Source organism: Sinocyclocheilus grahami, unplaced genomic scaffold (assembly GCF_001515645.1).
Source record: "Sinocyclocheilus grahami isolate Dianchi unplaced genomic scaffold, SAMN03320097.WGS_v1.1 scaffold439.1, whole genome shotgun sequence".
Classification (NCBI taxonomy): Eukaryota; Metazoa; Chordata; class Actinopteri; order Cypriniformes; family Cyprinidae; genus Sinocyclocheilus; species Sinocyclocheilus grahami.
Window position 1 is genome coordinate 710,114 of NW_015505618.1, and position 24,262 is coordinate 734,375.

The 24,262-nt window shown below is 37.8% G+C and overlaps 2 protein-coding genes across 5 annotated transcripts in view; one reads left to right on the forward strand and one right to left on the reverse strand.

The window, feature by feature from the left end:
- LOC107551994 (glycogen synthase kinase-3 beta) overlaps positions 1–5,946 on the forward strand; it is an 88,183-nt gene extending 82,237 nt beyond the window's left edge. For both annotated transcript variants that reach the window (XM_016233803.1, XM_016233804.1), the window contains exon 11: positions 3,341–5,946. In XM_016233803.1, coding sequence (XP_016089289.1) covers positions 3,341–3,411 — 71 coding nt within the window. In that variant the 3' untranslated portion in view covers positions 3,412–5,946. The remainder of the gene's footprint in view (positions 1–3,340) is intronic.
- A 2,358-nt stretch (positions 5,947–8,304) lies between these two features.
- Positions 8,305–24,262, reverse strand: part of LOC107551996 (nuclear receptor subfamily 1 group I member 2) — a 49,970-nt gene continuing 34,012 nt past the window's right edge. For 2 of the 3 annotated variants that reach the window (XM_016233806.1, XM_016233805.1), the window contains exons 3-9: positions 22,073–22,203; positions 21,130–21,299; positions 20,741–21,024; positions 20,511–20,656; positions 9,451–9,567; positions 9,259–9,388; positions 8,305–9,177 (exon numbers count right to left, since the gene is read on the reverse strand). In XM_016233806.1, coding sequence (XP_016089292.1) covers positions 9,036–9,177; positions 9,259–9,388; positions 9,451–9,567; positions 20,511–20,656; positions 20,741–21,024; positions 21,130–21,299; positions 22,073–22,203 — 1,120 coding nt within the window. In that variant the 3' untranslated portion in view covers positions 8,305–9,035. The remainder of the gene's footprint in view (positions 9,178–9,258; positions 9,389–9,450; positions 9,568–20,510; positions 20,657–20,740; positions 21,025–21,129; positions 21,300–22,072; positions 22,204–24,262) is intronic. The other variant, XM_016233807.1, reaches the window with a different exon arrangement.

Consider the following 24,262-nt stretch of genomic DNA (forward strand, 5'->3'; position numbering starts at 1 on the left):
GACTTTAAATCTCGCAACTCTGACTTTAAATCTCGCAACTCTGACTTTAAATCTCGCAACTCTGACTTTAAATCTCGCAACTCTGACTTTAAATCTCGCAACTCTGACTTTAAATCTCGCAACTCTGACTTTAAATCTCGCAACTCTGACTTTAAATCTCGCAACTCTGACTTTAAATCTCGCAACTCTGACTTTAAATCTCGCAACTCTGACTTTAAATCTCGCAACTCTGACTTTAAATCTCGCAACTCTGACTTTAAATCTCGCAACTCTGACTTTAAATCTCGCAACTCTGACTTTAAATCTCGCAACTCTGACTTTAAATCTCGCAACTCTGACTTTAAATCTCGCAACTCTGACTTTAAATCTCGCAACTCTGACTTTAAATCTCGCAACTCTGACTTTAAATCTCGCAACTCTGACTTTAAATCTCGCAACTCTGACTTTAAATCTCGCAACTCTGACTTTAAATCTCGCAACTCTGACTTTAAATCTCGCAACTCTGACTTTAAATCTCGCAACTCTGACTTTAAATCTCGCAACTCTGACTTTAAATCTCGCAACTCTGACTTTAAATCTCGCAACTCTGACTTTAAATCTCGCAACTCTGACTTTAAATCTCGCAACTCTGACTTTAAATCTCGCAACTCTGACTTTAAATCTCGCAACTCTGACTTTAAATCTCGCAACTCTGACTTTAAATCTCGCAACTCTGACTTTAAATCTCGCAACTCTGACTTTAAATCTCGCAACTCTGACTTTAAATCTCGCAACTCTGACTTTAAATCTCGCAACTCTGACTTTAAATCTCGCAACTCTGACTTTAAATCTCGCAACTCTGACTTTAAATCTCGCAACTCTGACTTTAAATCTCGCAACTCTGACTTTAAATCTCGCAACTCTGACTTTAAATCTCGCAACTCTGACTTTAAATCTCGCAACTCTGACTTTAAATCTCGCAACTCTGACTTTAAATCTCGCAACTCTGACTTTAAATCTCGCAACTCTGACTTTAAATCTCGCAACTCTGACTTTAAATCTCGCAACTCTGACTTTAAATCTCGCAACTCTGACTTTAAATCTCGCAACTCTGACTTTAAATCTCGCAACTCTGACTTTAAATCTCGCAACTCTGACTTTAAATCTCGCAACTCTGACTTTAAATCTCGCAACTCTGACTTTAAATCTCGCAACTCTGACTTTAAATCTCGCAACTCTGACTTTAAATCTCGCAACTCTGACTTTAAATCTCGCAACTCTGACTTTAAATCTCGCAACTCTGACTTTAAATCTCGCAACTCTGACTTTAAATCTCGCAACTCTGACTTTAAATCTCGCAACTCTGACTTTAAATCTCGCAACTCTGACTTTAAATCTCGCAACTCTGACTTTAAATCTCGCAACTCTGACTTTAAATCTCGCAACTCTGACTTTAAATCTCGCAACTCTGACTTTAAATCTCGCAACTCTGACTTTAAATCTCGCAACTCTGACTTTAAATCTCGCAACTCTGACTTTAAATCTCGCAACTCTGACTTTAAATCTCGCAACTCTGACTTTAAATCTCGCAACTCTGACTTTAAATCTCGCAACTCTGACTTTAAATCTCGCAACTCTGACTTTAAATCTCGCAACTCTGACTTTAAATCTCGCAACTCTGACTTTAAATCTCGCAACTCTGACTTTAAATCTCGCAACTCTGACTTTAAATCTCGCAACTCTGACTTTAAATCTCGCAACTCTGACTTTAAATCTCGCAACTCTGACTTTAAATCTCGCAACTCTGACTTTAAATCTCGCAACTCTGACTTTAAATCTCGCAACTCTGACTTTAAATCTCGCAACTCTGACTTTAAATCTCGCAACTCTGACTTTAAATCTCGCAACTCTGACTTTAAATCTCGCAACTCTGACTTTAAATCTCGCAACTCTGACTTTAAATCTCGCAACTCTGACTTTAAATCTCGCAACTCTGACTTTAAATCTCGCAACTCTGACTTTAAATCTCGCAACTCTGACTTTAAATCTCGCAACTCTGACTTTAAATCTCGCAACTCTGACTTTAAATCTCGCAACTCTGACTTTAAATCTCGCAACTCTGACTTTAAATCTCGCAACTCTGACTTTAAATCTCGCAACTCTGACTTTAAATCTCGCAACTCTGACTTTAAATCTCGCAACTCTGACTTTAAATCTCGCAACTCTGACTTTAAATCTCGCAACTCTGACTTTAAATCTCGCAACTCTGACTTTAAATCTCGCAACTCTGACTTTAAATCTCGCAACTCTGACTTTAAATCTCGCAACTCTGACTTTAAATCTCGCAACTCTGACTTTAAATCTCGCAACTCTGACTTTAAATCTCGCAACTCTGACTTTAAATCTCGCAACTCTGACTTTAAATCTCGCAACTCTGACTTTAAATCTCGCAACTCTGACTTTAAATCTCGCAACTCTGACTTTAAATCTCGCAACTCTGACTTTAAATCTCGCAACTCTGACTTTAAATCTCGCAACTCTGACTTTAAATCTCGCAACTCTGACTTTAAATCTCGCAACTCTGACTTTAAATCTCGCAACTCTGACTTTAAATCTCGCAACTCTGACTTTAAATCTCGCAACTCTGACTTTAAATCTCGCAACTCTGACTTTAAATCTCGCAACTCTGACTTTAAATCTCGCAACTCTGACTTTAAATCTCGCAACTCTGACTTTAAATCTCGCAACTCTGACTTTAAATCTCGCAACTCTGACTTTAAATCTCGCAACTCTGACTTTAAATCTCGCAACTCTGACTTTAAATCTCGCAACTCTGACTTTAAATCTCGCAACTCTGACTTTAAATCTCGCAACTCTGACTTTAAATCTCGCAACTCTGACTTTAAATCTCGCAACTCTGACTTTAAATCTCGCAACTCTGACTTTAAATCTCGCAATTCTGACTTAATATCTCGCAATTCTGACTTTATAACTCGCAATTTTGACATTATAACTCGCAATTCTGACTTTTTTTCTCAGAATTGTGAGATATACTGTAAACTCGCAATTGAGAATTTAATAAAAATTTTATTCTTTTAATATATCTTTAATATTTTATTATGGTATCAAGACAGTTGTATCACGCTGGCATTTTTTTACTTATTATTATTTTTTGCCACAAAAATAATACAAATTAATGTTAATTTAGAAATTAAAAGCATGTTCATCATACATGAACTGCATTCAAATCATAGATGAATTGCATTTTGAATGTATTTTTGAAGAATTTAATAGATATGACCTTCACCTTACTGACCCTTATAACATGCAATATATACAAATGTTTTCGCTTTGTGTCCAGATGCCAATATTGGAGATCGCAGTCAGACCACAACTGCAGCCTCTGCCTCCGCCTCCAACACCTCAACCTGAGAGCCCTAGCCAATCAGACCTGACCCTGTCTCCGAGGCCACGCCCACCCCACTGCTCACCAGCTTAATGGGCAGGAATTGAGTCACGCAACCACTACTCTTATTCAGACTGCAAGAGCCAACCTTCATTTACATATTTAAAAAAACATTTTTTTTATGAAGTTCAGAAAGAGATCAAAATTACATGTGTGGAAATGCCTCGTCGGGTGTAATTCACGAGAACGACAGAGACCGAGAAAAAGAGAGAGCAGTGAGTCGGTGGGGGGGGGGGTTGTTTAACCATAAAACCTGGTCCATGACCAGCCATAACTTTCTTTTTTTTTCATTCTCAGAGGACAATCTTGTTATGTAAGCAATCCAGTAGCCAGATCCATCCACTTCCGTTTTCATTTGGGCACCCCTTCTCTCACCTAGACCGTCTCTAGCTACACGTTCTGTCCCTTTATCCTGTCCTGGGCCTTTAATAGCGCATGGCTTGAGTTTGGTTGGGAGCACCCCTTGTATAAAGTACATATATATATACATATAGCGTGTATATACATATATATATGTATATGTTTTGGGTGAAAACGATGCAAGCATTCAAAACTACAAGAAATACCGTATCTAATCGTATCTAACAAACACAAGGCACCGTACAAGTGGTATAAATATAAAAACCGCATGTTCCAACCACAAAGACAACAGAGGAATACTCTGTTACAGGAGTTTTAAGTCGACTGAATCTATGTTATCTTGTTTTATAAAATGGGCGGGCTATAGGGCAAGGGCAGACATTTTGATTGACAGGTGAGACGTGCGTCTCAATCTCTGTGTGCTTGTATGATATATACATACACAGTTTATATATTACTTTGCATTATGTAAAATAAATATATATATATAGTTATATATAGATCTATATCTAGCATCATCAGTTCAGAATCCATCAGTTTTTTCAGCACAGCGGTTGATCGAAATGATACAGTATGTGTATGACTAAGAGTCTTCTCTGCTGTTTTCTGTTAGCCTGGTAGAATTAGAGATCACCTTCTGTCCTGGTTTGCTCTCGTTATTTATTGTCGTGTGCGCATCAGTGTCATAACGCTCAGATTCATTGTTCTTATCCACACAGCTAAACGTAAAGAACACATGAAGAAACACATCGATGTGGCGCCGGCTTCACAGAGACTGTGTTTGCGCTCCATTCACAGTGGCTGTGTTGTTTTAACCACTACTTTTTTCTTGTCATGTCTCAGCGTAACTTACAGAAAAATGTACTTTTTTCTTTCCCAAAATGTCTTAATACGCAAATTATAGCAGTATAAGAAACCGACAGAGACGTGTATATACAGTACAGCACAGTTGCTCCTCACCAAATTCTGGCTTTTACTTCTTATGTTTTGATTTTTGTATAATTTGTGAGCGCGTGTGAGTGAATGAGTGTTCTGCTATGTACATAAATATGCTGACCTGAGAACTGTTCATGAGTGAAAACAAAGACGAGGGATTAAATGAGAACGGATCAAAGAGAGAAAAAAAAAAGTCAAAAAATTTAAAAAAAATTTAAAAGATCAGGGCAAACATGACCTGTTTGTTGGATACTGTAGACAAGGAGCTTTCTCCAGCCATATAGTTCAATCTGATCTGTACAGTAGGTGCCAGCTATATTATTGTAACTATAACTAGTAATGTATAGTGTATCTATAGTTTGGAGTGCCTTTGCTTCCATACCCTTCCTGTTCCTAGACCACACCCCTTCCTGTGACCCTCTGCAGGTGCTGTTGATTGGCCAAGTCTGAATGACTGACAGCCGACTTCATTTCCTGTCTGAAACCACATACGCTGTAGATGTTTTTCCTAATTTTTTGGCACAAAGGTGTTTTTGTTTGTGGAGGAAGTCATGTTCCTGTGGAGCCAATCACAATGTGTGTTCTTACACTCGTTCCACTACCAAAGTGAAGCAACTATGAGCGTGTTGTGATGTGACTGCGACATCCCAGGGGCAATAATAATGATTTCTTTGTGTTTTCGCTCGTTGGCCAGCTGACAGTACGCAGTAGAGATGTCACGTAGCACCCGCCGGACCCTCAATGTAAAGCTTGCTTGTAAGATACGCATTCATAGATGTGTTGCTTTCCACGAATGGTGTGACCACTTCTCGTGACTAAAGTTAGAGTAAAAATGTAAAGACACAAGGGTTAAAAACAATTACCAAAAAAAAAAAAAAGACAAAAAAAAATGTTTTAAGGACTGTGGGCTAAATACAGACTATCGCATTACGTACACTTATTGGGAAAAATGTTGTCTTGGTTTAAAACGGGAAAAAATTGAAAAAAAATACAACCTGTATAACATTAATATTACTTGAATGCCTCTGTTTGTGACTGAAATTTTTATTTTATTTTAAATATATTCTTTTTCTGTGAAGATATGCTAAATGTCTCCTCTCCTTGTAAATATGTCCGTTTTGGTCCTTGGTGTGACTTGGATTCAGAGACTAGTTACCTGGTACTGTAATTTGCATTAAATAAAGAGTAGGATAGCTTGGAAATGACCCTGCATTTGCCACGCGTCTTTCTTTTCCCAACTCAAAATGTCCCTAATCTCAAATTCAGTCCATTTAGACTAAATTAAAGTGCAATTAAATGTCTCTTTTTTCATCACTCTTCATTCCTAAGATGTTTAAAAGTGATTCTTGTAAGTGCCTGGGTTCAAATAAAACATACTTTAAACGAATTTTAAGTGGCTTTGGGATAAAAGCATCTGTGTTACACTACTGTGCGAAAGTTTGAGTCAACTTTAGGGTCAATTGACCCTTTGCAAGGAGTTTGATTGACAGGCGATCTGACCAATCATAACGCCGAATCTGCCATTTTGTCCGATAAACAAACCAGACAGGAGAGTAGATTAACGTTGGTGGACTTGAACTTGAAAAACTGTGTGCATTTCCGCAGTTGAAACAAGATACCTTCTGATGTTCATTCATGTTTATTTCATGCTATAACTAGTAAAGAGGAGATGATCGCTTCATGTGCCTGAAGGATCATGTGACACTGAAGACTGGAATTATGATCCTGAAAATTCAGCTTTGCATCACTCTTTTAAATATATTAAAAGAGAAAACGGTATTAAATTGTAATATTATTTCACAATATTACTATATTTGTGATCAAATAAATGCAGCTTTCTTTTTTTAAACTATTAAGTTACACAGTAAAAGATTCTGCACACATTCTCATTCAATTTTAAATTTTATTTTCCTGAGAGGGTCATACACTGGGTCTTACTTTGAAAATAACCACTGTAAAGACAGAAAACCTGAATGTATTGTGTAGAAATTACTCGTATTGACAAGTTTCCTCATCATATTGCAGACAGAATGAAATAACTGCCTAATCTACACAGCATGCCAACCTGAAGGCATTTTAAACGAGTCTGTGCTTTATAGAGACACCTGAAATCTGAATAATCTGCTTGTATTTGAGTAAAATATGTGAAAGGGTCCTTTCCAAAAAAAAATACCGAACTCCTAGTTTGAACCCTCAACATCTGCTCTACATTGTCATGTCACATCCTCATATGACACTAGCTCACAATCTTTACATCGATTGTCAAGGTTAATTAACCTTTTTAGCTTCATTGACAAAACGAACCAGAAAAGGTACAAATGACCTTTAAAGGAGTAGTTAGTTCACTTCCAGAACAAAAATGTACAGATAATGTACTCACCCCCTTGTCATCCAAGATGTTCACGTCTTTCTTCCTTAAGTCGTAAAAAAATAGTTTTTTGAGGAAAACATTTCAGGAATTTTCTCCATATAGTGGACTGCTATGGTGCCCCCGAGTTTGAACTCCAAAATGCAGTTTAAATGTAGCTTCAGAAGGCTCTAAACGATCCCAGCCGAGGAAGAATGGTCTTATCTAGCAAAACGATCGGTTATTTTCTAAAAAAAAAAAAACTCAAACGCTCATCTTGTCTAGCTCTGTGCTACCTCTGCATTTCGGTTCATGACAGTTAGGGTATCTCCTCCAACTTCAAAATCGTCCTACATCACTGTTTACCTTTTTTTATATAAAGGGTGTTTGATCTTCTTTGCATGTTCACTTTGTAAACACTGGGTCAGTACTTCTGCAGCAATGTAGGACGATTTTGAAGTTGGAGGAGAAAATGAGTTGGGAGTTTTTCGACATACCCTAACTGTCTTGAACCGGAAAAAACAGTTCATGCAGAGCTAGACAAGACGAGCTTTTGAGGTTAAAAGGTACATACATTTTTATTTTTTTAAGGAAAAAAAAGGCCTTTAGATGCTTTTTTTTTTTAGAGGTTTAGAGCCTTGCGGGCACCATAGAAGTCCATTATATGGAGATAATTCCTGAAATGTTTTCCTCAAAAAACATAATTTCTTTACGACTGAAGAAAGAAAGACATGAACATCTTGGATGACAAGGGGGTGAGTACATTATCTGTACATTTTTGTTCTGGAAGTGAACTAACTACTCCTTTAAAAGCTATTCTGAGTCTGCTCAGTAAATTAGCTTTAAACCCTGAATGTATTAAGTGAAAAAGGTTACGCTCACTGCTGAGTGAAGCATTTTAAAGGCAGTGACTTCTCAAGAAAGTGTCTGTGTGATGAACTTTTGCAGCCTGTCTGATTCTTCATAATTGTAGACATTCATATGTTGCGCAAAATTATGTAAGCTCTGCTACTAATATAAAATATTCACAGCAGACATGAAAGGACTAGCTAGCACAACTCTTTTGATACCCAGCAACACATCAGAGTGAATCTCACAAAATCTGACAAGAACTTATCCAGGTCCAAAGATAAAATGCACATTTTGCATAAAAGTAAGCTTATTTTTTTTATTACTGTAAAAAAAAAAAAAAATCTGATTGCTATAATAATGGCTAAAAAATAGGCTTCATTTATTATGCAAAACATGTTTTTAAATAGGTAGAGTAAATTAAGACCTGAACATGTTCTTTATGAGATTCATAACTCTATTTACATTCTAGTCTGAAAAATGTTTGAATCAAATACAGCTACTCACATCTGACATTAGCACTGATATTATATATGAATATTTTTTACATAACCTGACCACAACATAGCCTACCTAGAAGCGGTTAACTTATAAAACTATTTGCATTTAAAAACGAACAATAAATAAACAGATTTGCCAAGACAGACTATTAACACAAATGACTAATATGTATCATATTGTTATTGTTTTTTGTATGTTTGCTGCCATAATAGCGTTCATCTCCTCTCTACATACTGTAGACTGGGGAAAAAGTGAATCAAATCTCAATCTAACCCCACATTTCAAGCTTCACTCATACAGTGAATGTAAGAGATAATACGTGCCATCCTACATCTGGTTATGAACCATAGAAATTGTTCTTTTGTGAAAAGATCCCGAAAAAGATTGCTGGAACACAAATACATTTAGTATCACGATTATAAAAATACAATTTCACAATTCCTGTGTGCTGCAGACAGTTCAGTAGTTCATTATCAGTAGGCACAGTCCTTGTCCTCGCTGGTTTTGACTGTATTTCAGTCCTCAGATGAAGGTCAGCGTGGCGGCTGATAGCGAGTTCAAGGCCGTTGAGTCGAGTCTCATCTGCTCTGTGAAGGCTTAGATGTCTTTGCTTATTATTTCCAGTAAAAGCGGAGACACATCAGGCTGAATGTCCTGGATTTTCAGCAGTTGTTTTGTATACTCTTCATTCATACTCCTCATCTTGGTCAGGCACTCCATGATCTTTGGGTACAGCAGACTGGCAGGAGGAGAAGGTTCAAAGAAAAGTGCAATCAAAGTTTTTTCCCCCTATAGTGAGACAGAAATAAAGCTTTCTTACTGTTTATTTGGCTCGGACCGCTTGGCCTCAATGTAGGTCTTCAGGGTGAGTGCTACTATTTCCTGGTTGCGGTCGATCATGCTGTGATGTGTCACGCCGGGGCGATCTGAGGATGAAAACACACACACACCTGAGAGGTGAAACAGCTGGCTGTGTGTGTTCGATGTGTATGTTGAACTTCATCTGAAGTACCTGGTGAGAAGAGCGAGATGGCCTGCATCAGCACATACTCCTCTTCATGTAAATGCAGCTTGCGCAGAGCGTAATGGAAATTCATCATAGGGTCCAGAAGGTGGCGCTGGAAACCAGCTGGCCAGTGAGGGAGGAATGAAGGGGAAAAATGTCAAAACATGGGAAAGGATAAAGTGTGTAAAAGAAAAAAAAAAAGAAAGAGACAGACTGATGCAGGATGACTGCTTCTAAATGCCTTCAGATCATGTGCAGTACATGCTGCAAGGAGAAAAACAATTCCCCTGGATTCAATTTTAACAGGAGATTCATTTTCATTAATACAAATCAAAACAAATATAAATATTAGGAAAACCTGAAATTAGTAAATGTAGATTAAACTAAAAATTTATAAATATTGCCTTGGCAACTAATTGAAAATTAGTTTCATTTAGTGTGAACTAATTCAAATTCCTAAAACGTAAATAGAAATAAATGAAAGCTAAATACAACTATTAAAAAAAATAATAAATAAATCACAAAACAAAATTTAGTTTAAAAATTAAACTTGGAATTCAAATAAAAAACGGATTAAACAGTAAATTGAAATATTAAAAACAAAATCACATATCAAACTAGTTTAAAACTCAAACGAAGACTGATTAACTAGCTATAATTACTAAAGCTGATATAAAAATAAATTAAAGATAAATAGAATAATCACATAAGAAAAATGGAATTGAAAACTTAAATTTGCATCTCAGCATGTCTAACAGACATTTCTTGCTGGATGAAGGCCCATCACCTTCACCTCAACCTGGCCAAGACAGAACTGCTTGTGGTTCCAGCAAACCCATCGTTTCATCACAATTTCACCATCCAGCTAGGCTCATCAACCATAACTCCTTCAAAAACAGCCAGAAACCTTGGAGATATGATTGATGATCAGTTTACTTTCTCAGACCACATTGCTAAAACTGCCCAGTCCTGCAGATTTCCTTTATTCAACATCAAGAAGATCAGGCCCTTTCTTTCAGAACATGCTTCACAACTCCTTGTTCAAGCTCTTGTTCTGCCCAGGCTGGACTATTGCAATGCTCTCTTGGCAGGTTTACCAACCAGTTCTATCAAACCTTTACAAGTAATCCAAAACGTGGCAGCAAGATTAATCTTTAATAAGCTGAAAAGAATGCACGTCACACCTCTGTTTATCAATTTGCACTGGCTACCAGTAGTTGCTCGCATAAAATTCAAGGCATTAATGTTTGCCTACAAAACCACCGCTGGCTCTGCACCCCTTTACCTAAATTCATTACTTCAGACTTATGTGCCCTCTAGAAGCTTGCGTTCATCAAGTGAACGTCGCTTTATTGTGCCATCCCAAAGAGGAACAAAATCACTTTCAAAGACTCTTAAATTAAATGTTCTCTCCTGATGGAATGACCTGCCCAACTCAATCCGAGCATCTTCAAGAATTGGCTAAAAACACATCTCTTCCATCTTTATTTGACCCTCTAACTCTAGCACTCTCTATTCTAATTCTATTTGATCTATTTGTTTTCATTTTTATTTAAAAAAAACACTTTACGCTTTAAGACTTGCACTTTGTTTATTTTCTAACTGCTTGTTTTCTTTAAAAAAGGCCTTTAACACTAGCTTTCTCTATTCTTTTTCTATTCTGTTTTCTTTTTATTTATTATATAATTAACAAAAAAAAGGCTAACTGAGACATGTTATAGCACTTGCGTGTTATTGCTCTTTTGTTGATTTTGATTGCTTCCATTGTTCTCATTTGTAAGTCGCTTTGGATAAAAGCATCTGCTAAATGACTAAATCCAAAACATAAATAAAATAAACTGAAGCTAAATAAAAACATAAAAGACAAAAACTAATAAAAATGACAATCACATACAATGAAGTTTTAAAACTTAAATTAAAATAATAACTGATAAACGAAAAGTACTAGAAATATTAACTTGAAATATAAAGTAAAAATATTTAAAAAAACTAAAACTATTTTTTTTACAAAATCTCAAGATTACATTAAAATGTTCTAAAACATCAAACCTGAAAATATTTTTACAAATTCAAACATCAATTCAAAACATAAATAAATGATATAATAGTAAAAATACTACTCAAAGACTGAGATCCCAGTGAGATTCATTTAAGCATTAAGCATTTGCATCAGTGCTAAAATATTAAATAATTAAAAAAAAGAAAAGTCACATGAGAACTGTTAATATAGTCAGTGTGCATAGCTCAAATAATTTGGTTAATAATGAAAAAATATTCATATTGGCTCTGACTTTAGTACCTAATTCAGCACTGTAGTACTGCAGCCTTTTGTTACGCAAAAGTTTTCATTTGATCTCCATTTAATCTGATTGAAGACTAGAAGCACTGGAGATGTTACAGGGATTTCATAGAATAATCACATAAGAAAAATGGAATTGAAAACTTAAATTTGCATCTCAGCATGTCTAACAGACATTTCTTGCTGGATGAAGGCCCATCACCTTCACCTCAACCTGGCCAAGACAGAACTGCTTGTGGTTCCAGCAAACCCATCGTTTCATCACAATTTCACCATCCAGCTATGCTCATCAACCATAACTCCTTCAAAAACAGCCAGAAACCTTGGAGATATGATTGATGATCAGTTTACTTTCTCAGACCACATTGCTAAAACTGCCCAGTCCTGCAGATTTCCTTTATTCAACATCAAGAAGATCAGGCCCTTTCTTTCAGAACATGCTTCACAACTCCTTGTTCAAGCTCTTGTTCTGCCCAGGCTGGACTATTGCAATGCTCTCTTGGCAGGTTTACCAACCAGTTCTATCAAACCTTTACAAGTAATCCAAAACGTGGCAGCAAGATTAATCTTTAATAAGCTGAAAAGAATGCACGTCACACCTCTGTTTATCAATTTGCACTGGCTACCAGTAGTTGCTCGCATAAAATTCAAGGCATTAATGTTTGCCTACAAAACCACCGCTGGCTCTGCACCCCTTTACCTAAATTCATTACTTCAGACTTATGTGCCCTCTAGAAGCTTGCGTTCATCAAGTGAACGTCGCTTTATTGTGCCATCCCAAAGAGGAACAAAATCACTTTCAAAGACTCTTAAATTAAATGTTCTCTCCTGATGGAATGACCTGCCCAACTCAATCCGAGCATCTTCAAGAATTGGCTAAAAACACATCTCTTCCATCTTTATTTGACCCTCTAACTCTAGCACTCTCTATTCTAATTCTATTTGATCTATTTGTTTTCATTTTTATTTAAAAAAAACACTTTACGCTTTAAGACTTGCACTTTGTTTATTTTCTAACTGCTTGTTTTCTTTAAAAAAGGCCTTTAACACTAGCTTTCTCTATTCTTTTTCTATTCTGTTTTCTTTTTATTTATTATATAATTAACAAAAAAAAGGCTAACTGAGACATGTTATAGCACTTGCGTGTTATTGCTCTTTTGTTGATTTTGATTGCTTCCATTGTTCTCATTTGTAAGTCGCTTTGGATAAAAGCATCTGCTAAATGACTAAATCCAAAACATAAATAAAATAAACTGAAGCTAAATAAAAACATAAAAGACAAAAACTAATAAAAATGACAATCACATACAATGAAGTTTTAAAACTTAAATTAAAATAATAACTGATAAACGAAAAGTACTAGAAATATTAACTTGAAATATAAAGTAAAAATATTTAAAAAAACTAAAACTATTTTTTTTACAAAATCTCAAGATTACATTAAAATGTTCTAAAACATCAAACCTGAAAATATTTTTACAAATTCAAACATCAATTCAAAACATAAATAAATGATATAATAGTAAAAATACTACTCAAAGACTGAGATCCCAGTGAGATTCATTTAAGCATTAAGCATTTGCATCAGTGTTAAAATATTAAATAATTTAAAAAAAGAAAAGTCACATGAGAACTGTTAATATAGTCAGTGTGCATAGCTCAAATAATTTGGTTAATAATGAAAAAATATTCATATTGGCTCTGACTTTAGTACCTAATTCAGCACTGTAGTACTGCAGCCTTTTGTTACGCAAAAGTTTTCATTTGATCTCCATTTAATCTGATTGAAGACTAGAAGCACTGGAGATGTTACAGGGATTTCCTGGCTATGGCTGCCACACGTCGACACGGTAAAGCAGTCACATCTGTTTGGTTTACAACAATGCAAAGGGTTCATTAAATAGAAGAGCTATTGTGAATGACAGCTGTATGAAATTAGTTGTCAGGGTGATGACATACAATATGACATTCAGTTCAGAGTTCATTTTAAGGCTTTTACAGCTGCCTTTCAGAGACTGGAGATGGAGAGTAATATGTAATGAAATGACACTTCTCCAGCTACTATGGAAACTTAGCCTTGAAAAGCAAATAAAAAGAAAAAAAATCAAGGATGGACTGAAGCTTTTAATAATGCCACCACAGGCTTTAATTTAAAAGGGCCATACTCGTAATACAGTAAGCAAAGAGTGACCGTAAGCTTTGAAAATGCAGTTTTATACTGCCAAGTAGGGGTGTAACGGTACACAAACAGACGTTTCGGTATGTACCTCGGTTTTGGCGTTACAGTTCGGTATGGTTTCGGTACAGCAGGAGGAAAAAAACTAAACTTTTGTTTTTATATATATTAAACAATGGTTTACTGAACAAATTGCTTTTTAATTAAATTAAATAAAATATTTCTTAGGGATAAAAATCTACCTTAGCTTCTGCTCTTAAAGGGTTAGTTCACCCAAAAATGAAAATTAGCCCACAAATTACTCACCCTCAAGTCATCCTAGGTGTATATGACTTTCTTCTTTCAGATGAATCCAGTCGGAGTTATATAAAAAATTGTCTTTGATCTTTCAAGCTGTTTAATGCCACTCAGCGGGTGTTGCATGCATCAGTCCAAAAGAAGTTAAATTAAAAGTGCCCATCCATAATAAAAAGTGTCTCACACGGCTCCGGGGGCTGAACAAAGGCCTCTTGTAGCGATTCGATGCTTCATTCTTCGTTTTTGTAAGAAAAATATCCATATTCAAAATGTAATAATCACTTTAATCTAGCTTGCGCCAACAATTGTACGCAGAAGCAGCTCCGGGCTGATGATGTATGAGTTCAGTGTTGCACATGCGCCGGTGAGTCTCGTGAAAACCAACGTTTGTTAAAGGGGTCATAGGATGCTACATGCACTTTTACAAGTTGTTTGAACTGAAATGTGTGTTGGCAGTGTGTGTACACAACCACCGTAAAATGATAGAAATCCACCCAGTGTTTTTTTTAAAAATCTGGTTAAATGTTTGTTCACCCCCCCGGAGCCGTGTGAGACACTTTTTATTATTGATGGGCGCTTTTTGTTTAACTTATTTTGGACTGATGCATACAACACCCACTGAGTGGCATTAAACAGCTTGAAAGATCAAAGACCATTTTTAATATAACTCCGACTGGATTCGTCTGAAAGAAGAAAGTCATATACACCTAGGATGCCTTGAGGGTGAGTAGTTTGTGGTCTAATTTTCATTTTTGGGTGAACTAACCCTTTAACTATAGGGAGCACTTTTACATTACACACGGGCTACTTTAACCAGTTTCACTGCATTTCATCTGCCTGAACTCTCTCTGTTCACGGACACATTTTTTACAGCGTGGCACTTAAAACATTTCGAACTTATGTGTGAATGGATTAATGCTGAAGTGTGTCATTTCCACTAGCAGCAAAGGTAATGACTGTTTTCAAACTGGTTTTCCACTTTCCCATCTGCAGTTGGATAAGGGCCAGATAGTCCTGTCCCAAAAACATACTGCTGATGTTGCTCTTGTGATGCTCAAAACACCACAGGGTCTTTGTTGTGTTAGGGAAATCTTTGTTTTTATTTGGAGCTTGTTTCTGCATGGGATAAAAAAAAAAAAAAAGGTAATTGCGACTTTTTCATTGCACAAAAGTCAAAATTGTGAGATATAAACCTGGAATTAGCAAGATATAAATGCAGAATTTAAGATATAACCTCGCAATTCTAAGAACAAAAGTCAGAATTAGGAAATATAAACTTGCAATTGCATGAAAAATAGTCCAAACTGTGAGATAAAAAGTCGCAATTACCTTTTTTGTTTTTTATCTTTGCGGTTGAAAAATAAAAAGTGAAAAGTAAACTCTATTTAATTTTGAATAGGTCTGATATTTGAAGTCAAAAATAAGCATGAAAGTTTACCTGACACAATCCCATTTAAAGTAATGAAGATGCCAATAAACGCAGACTGACACATGTACTAAGGCAGAAAGTGCTTCCTGAGGCAGCTTCACAGAATCATCACAGAAAGCCTGGCTACTCTGTTCACTTTTTCCCCAAGATGTTATTTGCTCTGCCTGTAGTACTGCCATGCTGCCGCCATCTCCCTCATTATCTTCAGATACTGTCCTGCTGTGCTCCCAACACCTCTCTAGCGCTATAGGGGGTTTCTCCTCCAGTGTTCTCCTTCCCCTTCCTCCACTTAGCTGGAGCATTATGTCTGTGGCAGAGACCTTTTCAGTCCATCATCAAAGTGGTCTTGTTTTATTTATTGCTTTGTTTGGTCATGGTCACATGGCTTTCTTCCTCTTAAGCACACTTATACCTGATGATAAGACTCCAGAATGGCACACCACTTATTTACAGGAACACAAAAACATGGGAAACCATGGACACCTTTGGTTAGTAGTAATAAGTCATCTAACCCTAGTGCTGTGTGATGGTAGAAACGTATGCTTGCCTTAGGCTATATAATCTAGAATACTTGGAGTTAGATCAGGATCCAACCACGGCCCCTGGATCTTGTGTTCTGCAGTGAGGACCATCTCAAGGCTACATTTTGGGTTGACTTAAAAATAGACATAACAAAAAAATTAAACAAAGTCCTTAACTTAGAACCTTATGATATTTTACTTTGCTTTCAAAACCCATCTTTTTCTGATAAACAGATTTACATTATTAATCTGTTAATTATCTTAGCAAGGTTTTATATTCACAAGTCAAAAGTAATTCAAAAGACACCATCATATATTACATTTTGTAACACTGATCTTAAAATATATTTTGAAACCCTTTCTAATATGAGATCACAAAATAAGAAGCTTATAAAAACAATACAAATTCTAAAGCTTTTCAGATTTATGTAACTGCCCTAATGTATATATAACTTTTTTATCCTGTTATTTTATTTTTTATTTATATGTTTGTATTCTACTGAAGTTCTAAGCAGCTATGCATTGTTATAATTTTTTTCTTTCTTGTTTTCTCGTGATCACGACTTAATTTTTTCGTGATCTTGACATAAAAGTTGTTTTCTCGTGATCACGACTTAACTTTTGTTAAGAGAAAACAACTTTTGTTATGTCGAGAAAATTAAGTCGTGATCACGAGAAAACTTTTATGTCGAGATCACGAAAAAATTAAGTCGTGATAAAAGGAGAAAACAACTTTTGTTATGTCGAGATCACGAGAAAACAACTTTTGTTATGTCGAGAACACAAGAAAATTAAGTCGTGATCACGAGAAAACAACTTTTGTTATGTCGAGATCACGAGAAAATTAAGTCGTGATCACGAGAAAACAACTTTTGTTATGTCGTGATCACGAGAAAACAACTTATGTCGAGATCACGAGAAAAATAAGTTGTCATTACGAGAAAACAAAAAGGAAAAAAACTTAAAATGCATGGCCGCTTAGAACTTCCGTAGTATTCATGTTTTTTTTGCTATTGTTCTGTTTTGAAATGTGCAATGTTGCCCTTGTGTTTTTGTGTGATGGAACTGAAAAAAGGAAAGAAAAAAACATCTCAAGGCTATTTACAATCCTCAATTAAAATGTTTTTAAAAAAGGTATTTTAAAACAGGTCTATTATACAATGAATTATAGGCTTATAATTAAAATATTAACACTGCAGTCATCAATAAAAATCAAACCTGTTTAACACGAAATACGTTTCTTCTCTTTTTTTCACTATGTACGGGCCACAAGAGAAATATTAAGGGAATAAATGAACACAGTTAGCTATATGTTGAAGTAGATTCGTCTCTCGTCGTCTCTGAGAGAATATGTGGCGTCAGAGGCCGAAAGCTCCGTCATTACTCCATCATTCCATTTTTACTTTCACTCTCTGCATATAGTGAATTGACTGAGATTAAGACATTCACCGGCGTAACTCTTACGCAAAGTTGGCACGTTGCTTGTGTGTGATATCCATTGGCTCGCCTTCATGGTTTAAAACAGAAACATTTCCAACATTGCGACGTAACCAATTACCCCTAAACCGAACCGATTAGTGGTATACACTACCATTTAAACTTTTGAGGTCACTAAGATTCTTTTACACTTTAGAAAAAAGTCGCTTTATGTTCACCTGTAAAAATAAAGTTAAAACCAGTAATATTTTTAAATAATATTTTCAAAAATGTGAATCTATGCTTTATATTACTATTAAAAAATTTGAGGTCGAACTATTTTTTGTTCAATGTTTTGAAAAAAAAGTTTATTTATTTCTTTCTTTTATTTAAAAGTATATATTTAATCAAAAATAAACAGTAAAATTGTGAAATATTATTACAATCTTAAGTAATTATTTTCTATTTAAATGTATTGTAAAATTTAATTTATTCCTGTGATGCACAGCTGAATTTTCAGCATCATTACTCCAGTCTTCAGTGTCACATGATCCTTCAGAAATCATTCTAATATGCTGATTTACTGCTTAAGAAACATTCTTTGATGAATAGAGCAATCAAGAGAACATCATTTATTTGAAATAAAATTATTTTGTTGCAATAGTAACATTATAAATGTCACTTATGATCAATTTAATGCATCCTTGTTGAATAATAGTATTTATTCATAAAACAATCTCTTGAATAGTGACCTTGAGGTTAATGGAGATCTACGAAGCCCCTCACCTCTCATGGCGTCATCCAGGCAGTACTGCAGTGGGCCGCACTCCCAGATGCCAGTCACCTCATTAAAGAACATGTTGAAGTGGATCAGAATGATCTCAAAGGTGGCACCTTTCAGCAGCGCGATCTGGTCCTCTATGATTAGAGCCCTGCCATTCAAAACACAACTTCATTATAATCTTATAAACCACCAGTGATGAATCTTTATTTCAGATGTAAGAGCCAGTATTCACCTGAACATTGCAAGCATTTTACTGAAGTTGATTATATTCTTGATCATGTGCGTGGTGAGGTCTGCAAAATGTGGCAGAGTAGTGAAAATGACACTTTTATGTTGCTTCCGCTCTTTATTCTCAGGACTCTGAAAGCTGGAGGAAGGGGACAAGGGCGAGGAAAAGCTGATGTTCCGTTGCATTGCATCTTCAGACGGTGTTTTGTGCATGGTTACGTGAACGACCCTGCCACGGTTCGGTTCTAGACCGTGCTCAGAAATGGATTTCTGATCCCGATCTAAAGGCTGCGGACATAAAACCTCTGATAAAGACAGTGCTTAAAAATATATTTCAGTAGACACGTTTGTCTGAATCTCAATCGGACAATCATAATAAGGTAAATATGTTACCCGGAACTGAATAAAGTTGGTGCAAGTCATGTCGAAGGTCTTGTGATGTGCAGTGAGCAGCTCCTGTATGACAGTTTCCTGTTGAGGAGAGAGCGTTACAGGCTCCTCCTGCATCCTCTTCCTCCTGATCTGCATCCTCCGCTTCTCCACAGCCTCATCAGACATGATCACTGATGAAAAGAACCGCATGAACTGAAGTGAAGGTTACACTATGAAATTTGCATGCACAATTAGGTATACAAAATGGCAATATTACGAAATTGTAACAAAAAGGAAAAAAACTTAAAATGCATGGCCGCTTAGAACTTCCGTAGTATTCATGTTTTTTTTGCTATTGTTCTGTTTTGAAATGTGCAATGTTGCCCTTGTGTTTTTGTGTGATGGAACTGAAAAAAGGAAAGAAAAAAACATCTCAAGGCTATTTACAATCCTCAATTAAAATGTTTTTAAAAAAGGTATTTTAAAACAGGTCTATTATACAATGAATTATAGGCTTATAATTAAAATATTAACACTGCAGTCATCAATAAAAATCAAACCTGTTTAACACGAAATACGTTTCTTCTCTTTTTTTCACTATGTACGGGCCACAAGAGAAATATTAAGGGAATAAATGAACACAGTTAGCTATATGTTGAAGTAGATTCGTCTCTCGTCGTCTCTGAGAGAATATGTGGCGTCAGAGGCCGAAAGCTCCGTCATTACTCCATCATTCCATTTTTACTTTCACTCTCTGCATATAGTGAATTGACTGAGATTAAGACATTCACCGGCGTAACTCTTACGCAAAGTTGGCACGTTGCTTGTGTGTGATATCCATTGGCTCGCCTTCATGGTTTAAAACAGAAACATTTCCAACATTGCGACGTAACCAATTACCCCTAAACCGAACCGATTAGTGGTATACACTACCATTTAAACTTTTGAGGTCACTAAGATTCTTTTACACTTTAGAAAAAAGTCGCTTTATGTTCACCTGTAAAAATAAAGTTAAAACCAGTAATATTTTTAAATAATATTTTCAAAAATGTGAATCTATGCTTTATATTACTATTAAAAAATTTGAGGTCGAACTATTTTTTGTTCAATGTTTTGAAAAAAAAGTTTATTTATTTCTTTCTTTTATTTAAAAGTATATATTTAATCAAAAATAAACAGTAAAATTGTGAAATATTATTACAATCTTAAGTAATTATTTTCTATTTAAATGTATTGTAAAATTTAATTTATTCCTGTGATGCACAGCTGAATTTTCAGCATCATTACTCCAGTCTTCAGTGTCACATGATCCTTCAGAAATCATTCTAATATGCTGATTTACTGCTTAAGAAACATTCTTTGATGAATAGAGCAATCAAGAGAACATCATTTATTTGAAATAAAATTATTTTGTTGCAATAGTAACATTATAAATGTCACTTATGATCAATTTAATGCATCCTTGTTGAATAATAGTATTTATTCATAAAACAATCTCTTGAATAGTGACCTTGAGGTTAATGGAGATCTACGAAGCCCCTCACCTCTCATGGCGTCATCCAGGCAGTACTGCAGTGGGCCGCACTCCCAGATGCCAGTCACCTCATTAAAGAACATGTTGAAGTGGATCAGAATGATCTCAAAGGTGGCACCTTTCAGCAGCGCGATCTGGTCCTCTATGATTAGAGCCCTGCCATTCAAAACACAACTTCATTATAATCTTATAAACCACCAGTGATGAATCTTTATTTCAGATGTAAGAGCCAGTATTCACCTGAACATTGCAAGCATTTTACTGAAGTTGATTATATTCTTGATCATGTGCGTGGTGAGGTCTGCAAAATGTGGCAGAGTAGTGAAAATGACACTTTTATGTTGCTTCCGCTCTTTATTCTCAGGACTCTGAAAGCTGGAGGAAGGGGACAAGGGCGAGGAAAAGCTGATGTTCCGTTGCATTGCATCTTCAGACGGTGTTTTGTGCATGGTTACGTGAACGACCCTGCCACGGTTCGGTTCTAGACCGTGCTCAGAAATGGATTTCTGATCCCGATCTAAAGGCTGCGGACATAAAACCTCTGATAAAGACAGTGCTTAAAAATATATTTCAGTAGACACGTTTGTCTGAATCTCAATCGGACAATCATAATAAGGTAAATATGTTACCCGGAACTGAATAAAGTTGGTGCAAGTCATGTCGAAGGTCTTGTGATGTGCAGTGAGCAGCTCCTGTATGACAGTTTCCTGTTGAGGAGAGAGCGTTACAGGCTCCTCCTGCATCCTCTTCCTCCTGATCTGCATCCTCCGCTTCTCCACAGCCTCATCAGACATGATCACTGATGAAAAGAACCGCATGAACTGAAGTGAAGGTTACACTATGAAATTTGCATGCACAATTAGGTATACAAAATGGCAATATTACGAAATTGTATTAAATTTAAAAGAACTGTTTTCTATTTGAATATATTTTAATATGTAATTTATTCCTGTGATGCAAAGCTAAATTTTCAGCATCATTACTCCAGTCTTCAGTGTCACACAATCCTTCAGTAATCATTGTAATATAATGATTTGATTCTCAGGAAACATTTCTTATTATTATCAATGTTGAAAATAGTTGTGCTGCTTAATATTTTTGTGGAAACCGTGATTCTTTGATGAATAGAAAGCCAAAAAGAACAGCATTTATTTAAAACTTTTGACCAATTAAATGCATCCTTGCTGAATGAAAGTATTAATTTATTTCTTTAAAAAAAACTAAGTAGTGTATTATACATTAAACATGCTTATTATATTACACATGCAAGAAAATGAGCGAAGGTCGACTGGGTTGTGATAAGTGATAAGGTAAAAATCTGCAGTGCAGAAAAAACTCAAACATGTTTCATGCTGGTATACAGCAAGCTGTCTTGTTGCTTGACAACCACGCGCAGCCTACAGACTAATTCAATCTTCAACAAATTACTTGGTGGAAAAACCGTTCATCACTCTGTTTACTATTATTAGGCTAATAAACGTAATCAAACATTTGAGTTTTATATCACACTACCTTGAGCGCTGCTTTCTTAAGGATTCGGGAACACGGAAAGTAAGGCTCAAGCAAACTTACATTCCCTCTTCATGCCGATTGAGAGGCATTTCTGGAGTCGGCAGGATTGGCACTGTCTCCTGTTGCTCTTAGTGATGACACAGGCGTTCTGAAACGGGCAGCAGAGCTGTGCGGGTCGCTTCATGGCGCGCCTTACAAACAAACACACAGGTATATGCTAGAGTCAATCTTACTGACTGCAGAAAAGTAAGACACCGCAAGATATGAGCATGACTGTCTACCGGTGAATTTCATGCAAAGTTGTGGCGAGGGGGGCATGGTTTAGCAGAGTCTGCAGCGGGAGAGAGCGGTCGGAGACGAGCGGTGAGTAAGTCAAGTGCATGATGACATTCACCTGCTTCTCGTTTCAGTGATTGGCCTGGAGAGATCGTAAAAGGCCTCAGGGGGAACAGAGAGAGAGAGAGACAGACTGAGGACTCGTGGGGGAGAGACTGTGGCCTGGGCATAGAGAACCACAGAAGTGCTATATAAGTTTTGTTTGTTTTGCAGCGCCTGAGCGCCTGCTTGTATTCGCTGTTCCTACGGGATGCTTAATAAATTACCCGAGCCTCAGTCACGCTGACTCCGACTTCTTCCTTCCCTACTAAAGAACCTCATTACACTGGTGCCGAAACCCAGGAGGAAGAAGTCACCGCCAAGTTCGCCGTTTGCGGAAGTGATCCAATCGCTCGCTGGCCTTCACCAAGAGCAGCATCAGGCGTTGCTGGAGATGCGGGATGACCAGGAGCGTAATTTCCCCGCGCTGATGCAGGCGCAACAGGAGGACCGGGAGCTGTTCTGGAGCTGGGTGGACCAGGAGGGTCGGGCAGGAAGGCCGACATCGAGGACCACCATCGGCCCCTCTCATCTGCCCCTGAACAAAATGGGACCACAGGACGTTCCAGAGGCTTTCCTCGACCTCTTCGAGAAATCGGCCGATGCGTGTGGGTGGCCCCAAGAGCACTGGCCAGTGCGTCTGATACCACTGCTGTCAGGGGAGGCGCAGGTGGCGGCCCAACAACTGCCCACTCAAAACCTCCTGGTCTTCACCGATCTGAAGCGAGCTGTCCTGCAGCGGGTCGGCCGGAGCCCAGAACAACATCGCCAGCGGTTTCGCTCGCTGGATCTGGGGGAAAGTGGCCGGCCCTTCGTGTTGGCTCAGCAGCTCCGGGACGCCTGCCGCAAATGGCTGCTGGAAGCGATGCCGAGCAGATCCTCGACCGTGTGGTGCTGGAGCAGTTTATCGGCCGTCTACCGAAGAAGACGTCAGAGTGGGTCCAGTGCCACCGCCCGGCGTCGCTGGACCTGGCCATCCAGTTGGCGGAGGACCAGATGGTGGCAGGCCCAGGAGTCGACGAATCCCTGGCGGCGGTCTCTCTCTCTCTCTCTTCTCCTAATGTTCCCTCTTCCCCCCCGTCCTGTTCCCTTTCCTAGGTCCTGTCCGGGAATCAGTCCTCGAGTCCCTCCCCGGGGAAGGGGCGGGCCGCCTCCGGAGTCTGCCGCTGGCCTGAGAGCACCACCCAGGGGGGCAGGGCTAGCCGGGGCGGGATCCACAGCACTTCCCTTTTTCTCTCTCTCTCCACGCCAGTCCCTTGACCCACTTCCTGCCATCCTGCCATTAGGGAAGTCTGGGCCGGCCTGTTTGCGTTGCGGGGACCCCAGACATTTCATTGACCGGTGCCCGGTGATGGGGTGATGGAGGCTGATCCGGGTCCCGGACGACCCACAGGCTGCCCCCGATCAAGCTGGCCGGTACCAAATACCTGTGAGTATTAAGGGGGGTACTTATCTCGCTTTGGTGGATTCGGGGTGTAACCAGACCTCGATCCATCAAAGCCTGATTCAGCTCGAGGCATTGGATAGAAGCCGCATGGTTCCGGTGCGGTGTGTGCACGGGGATGTGGTGGAATATCCTCTAATGTCCGTGCTGATTAAATTTCAGGGTCAAAAACATAGTGTGGAGGTCGCAATTAATCCGCACCTCCGGCATCTGCTAATTTTGGGGACGAATTGGCCAGCCTTTAGTCAATTACTGGGTTATTTGTGTGCGGATGTATCTTGTGGAGAGAGAAAGCTGGAGACCAGAGCGGACGTGCAGGTGGGAGAGGCTGAACCGGGACCACGAGATACTGAGCCGGGGGAACGGAGCACGAATGAGAGGCTAATCCTCTCTGAACGTGATGATTTCCCCCTGGAACAGTCCCAGGATGA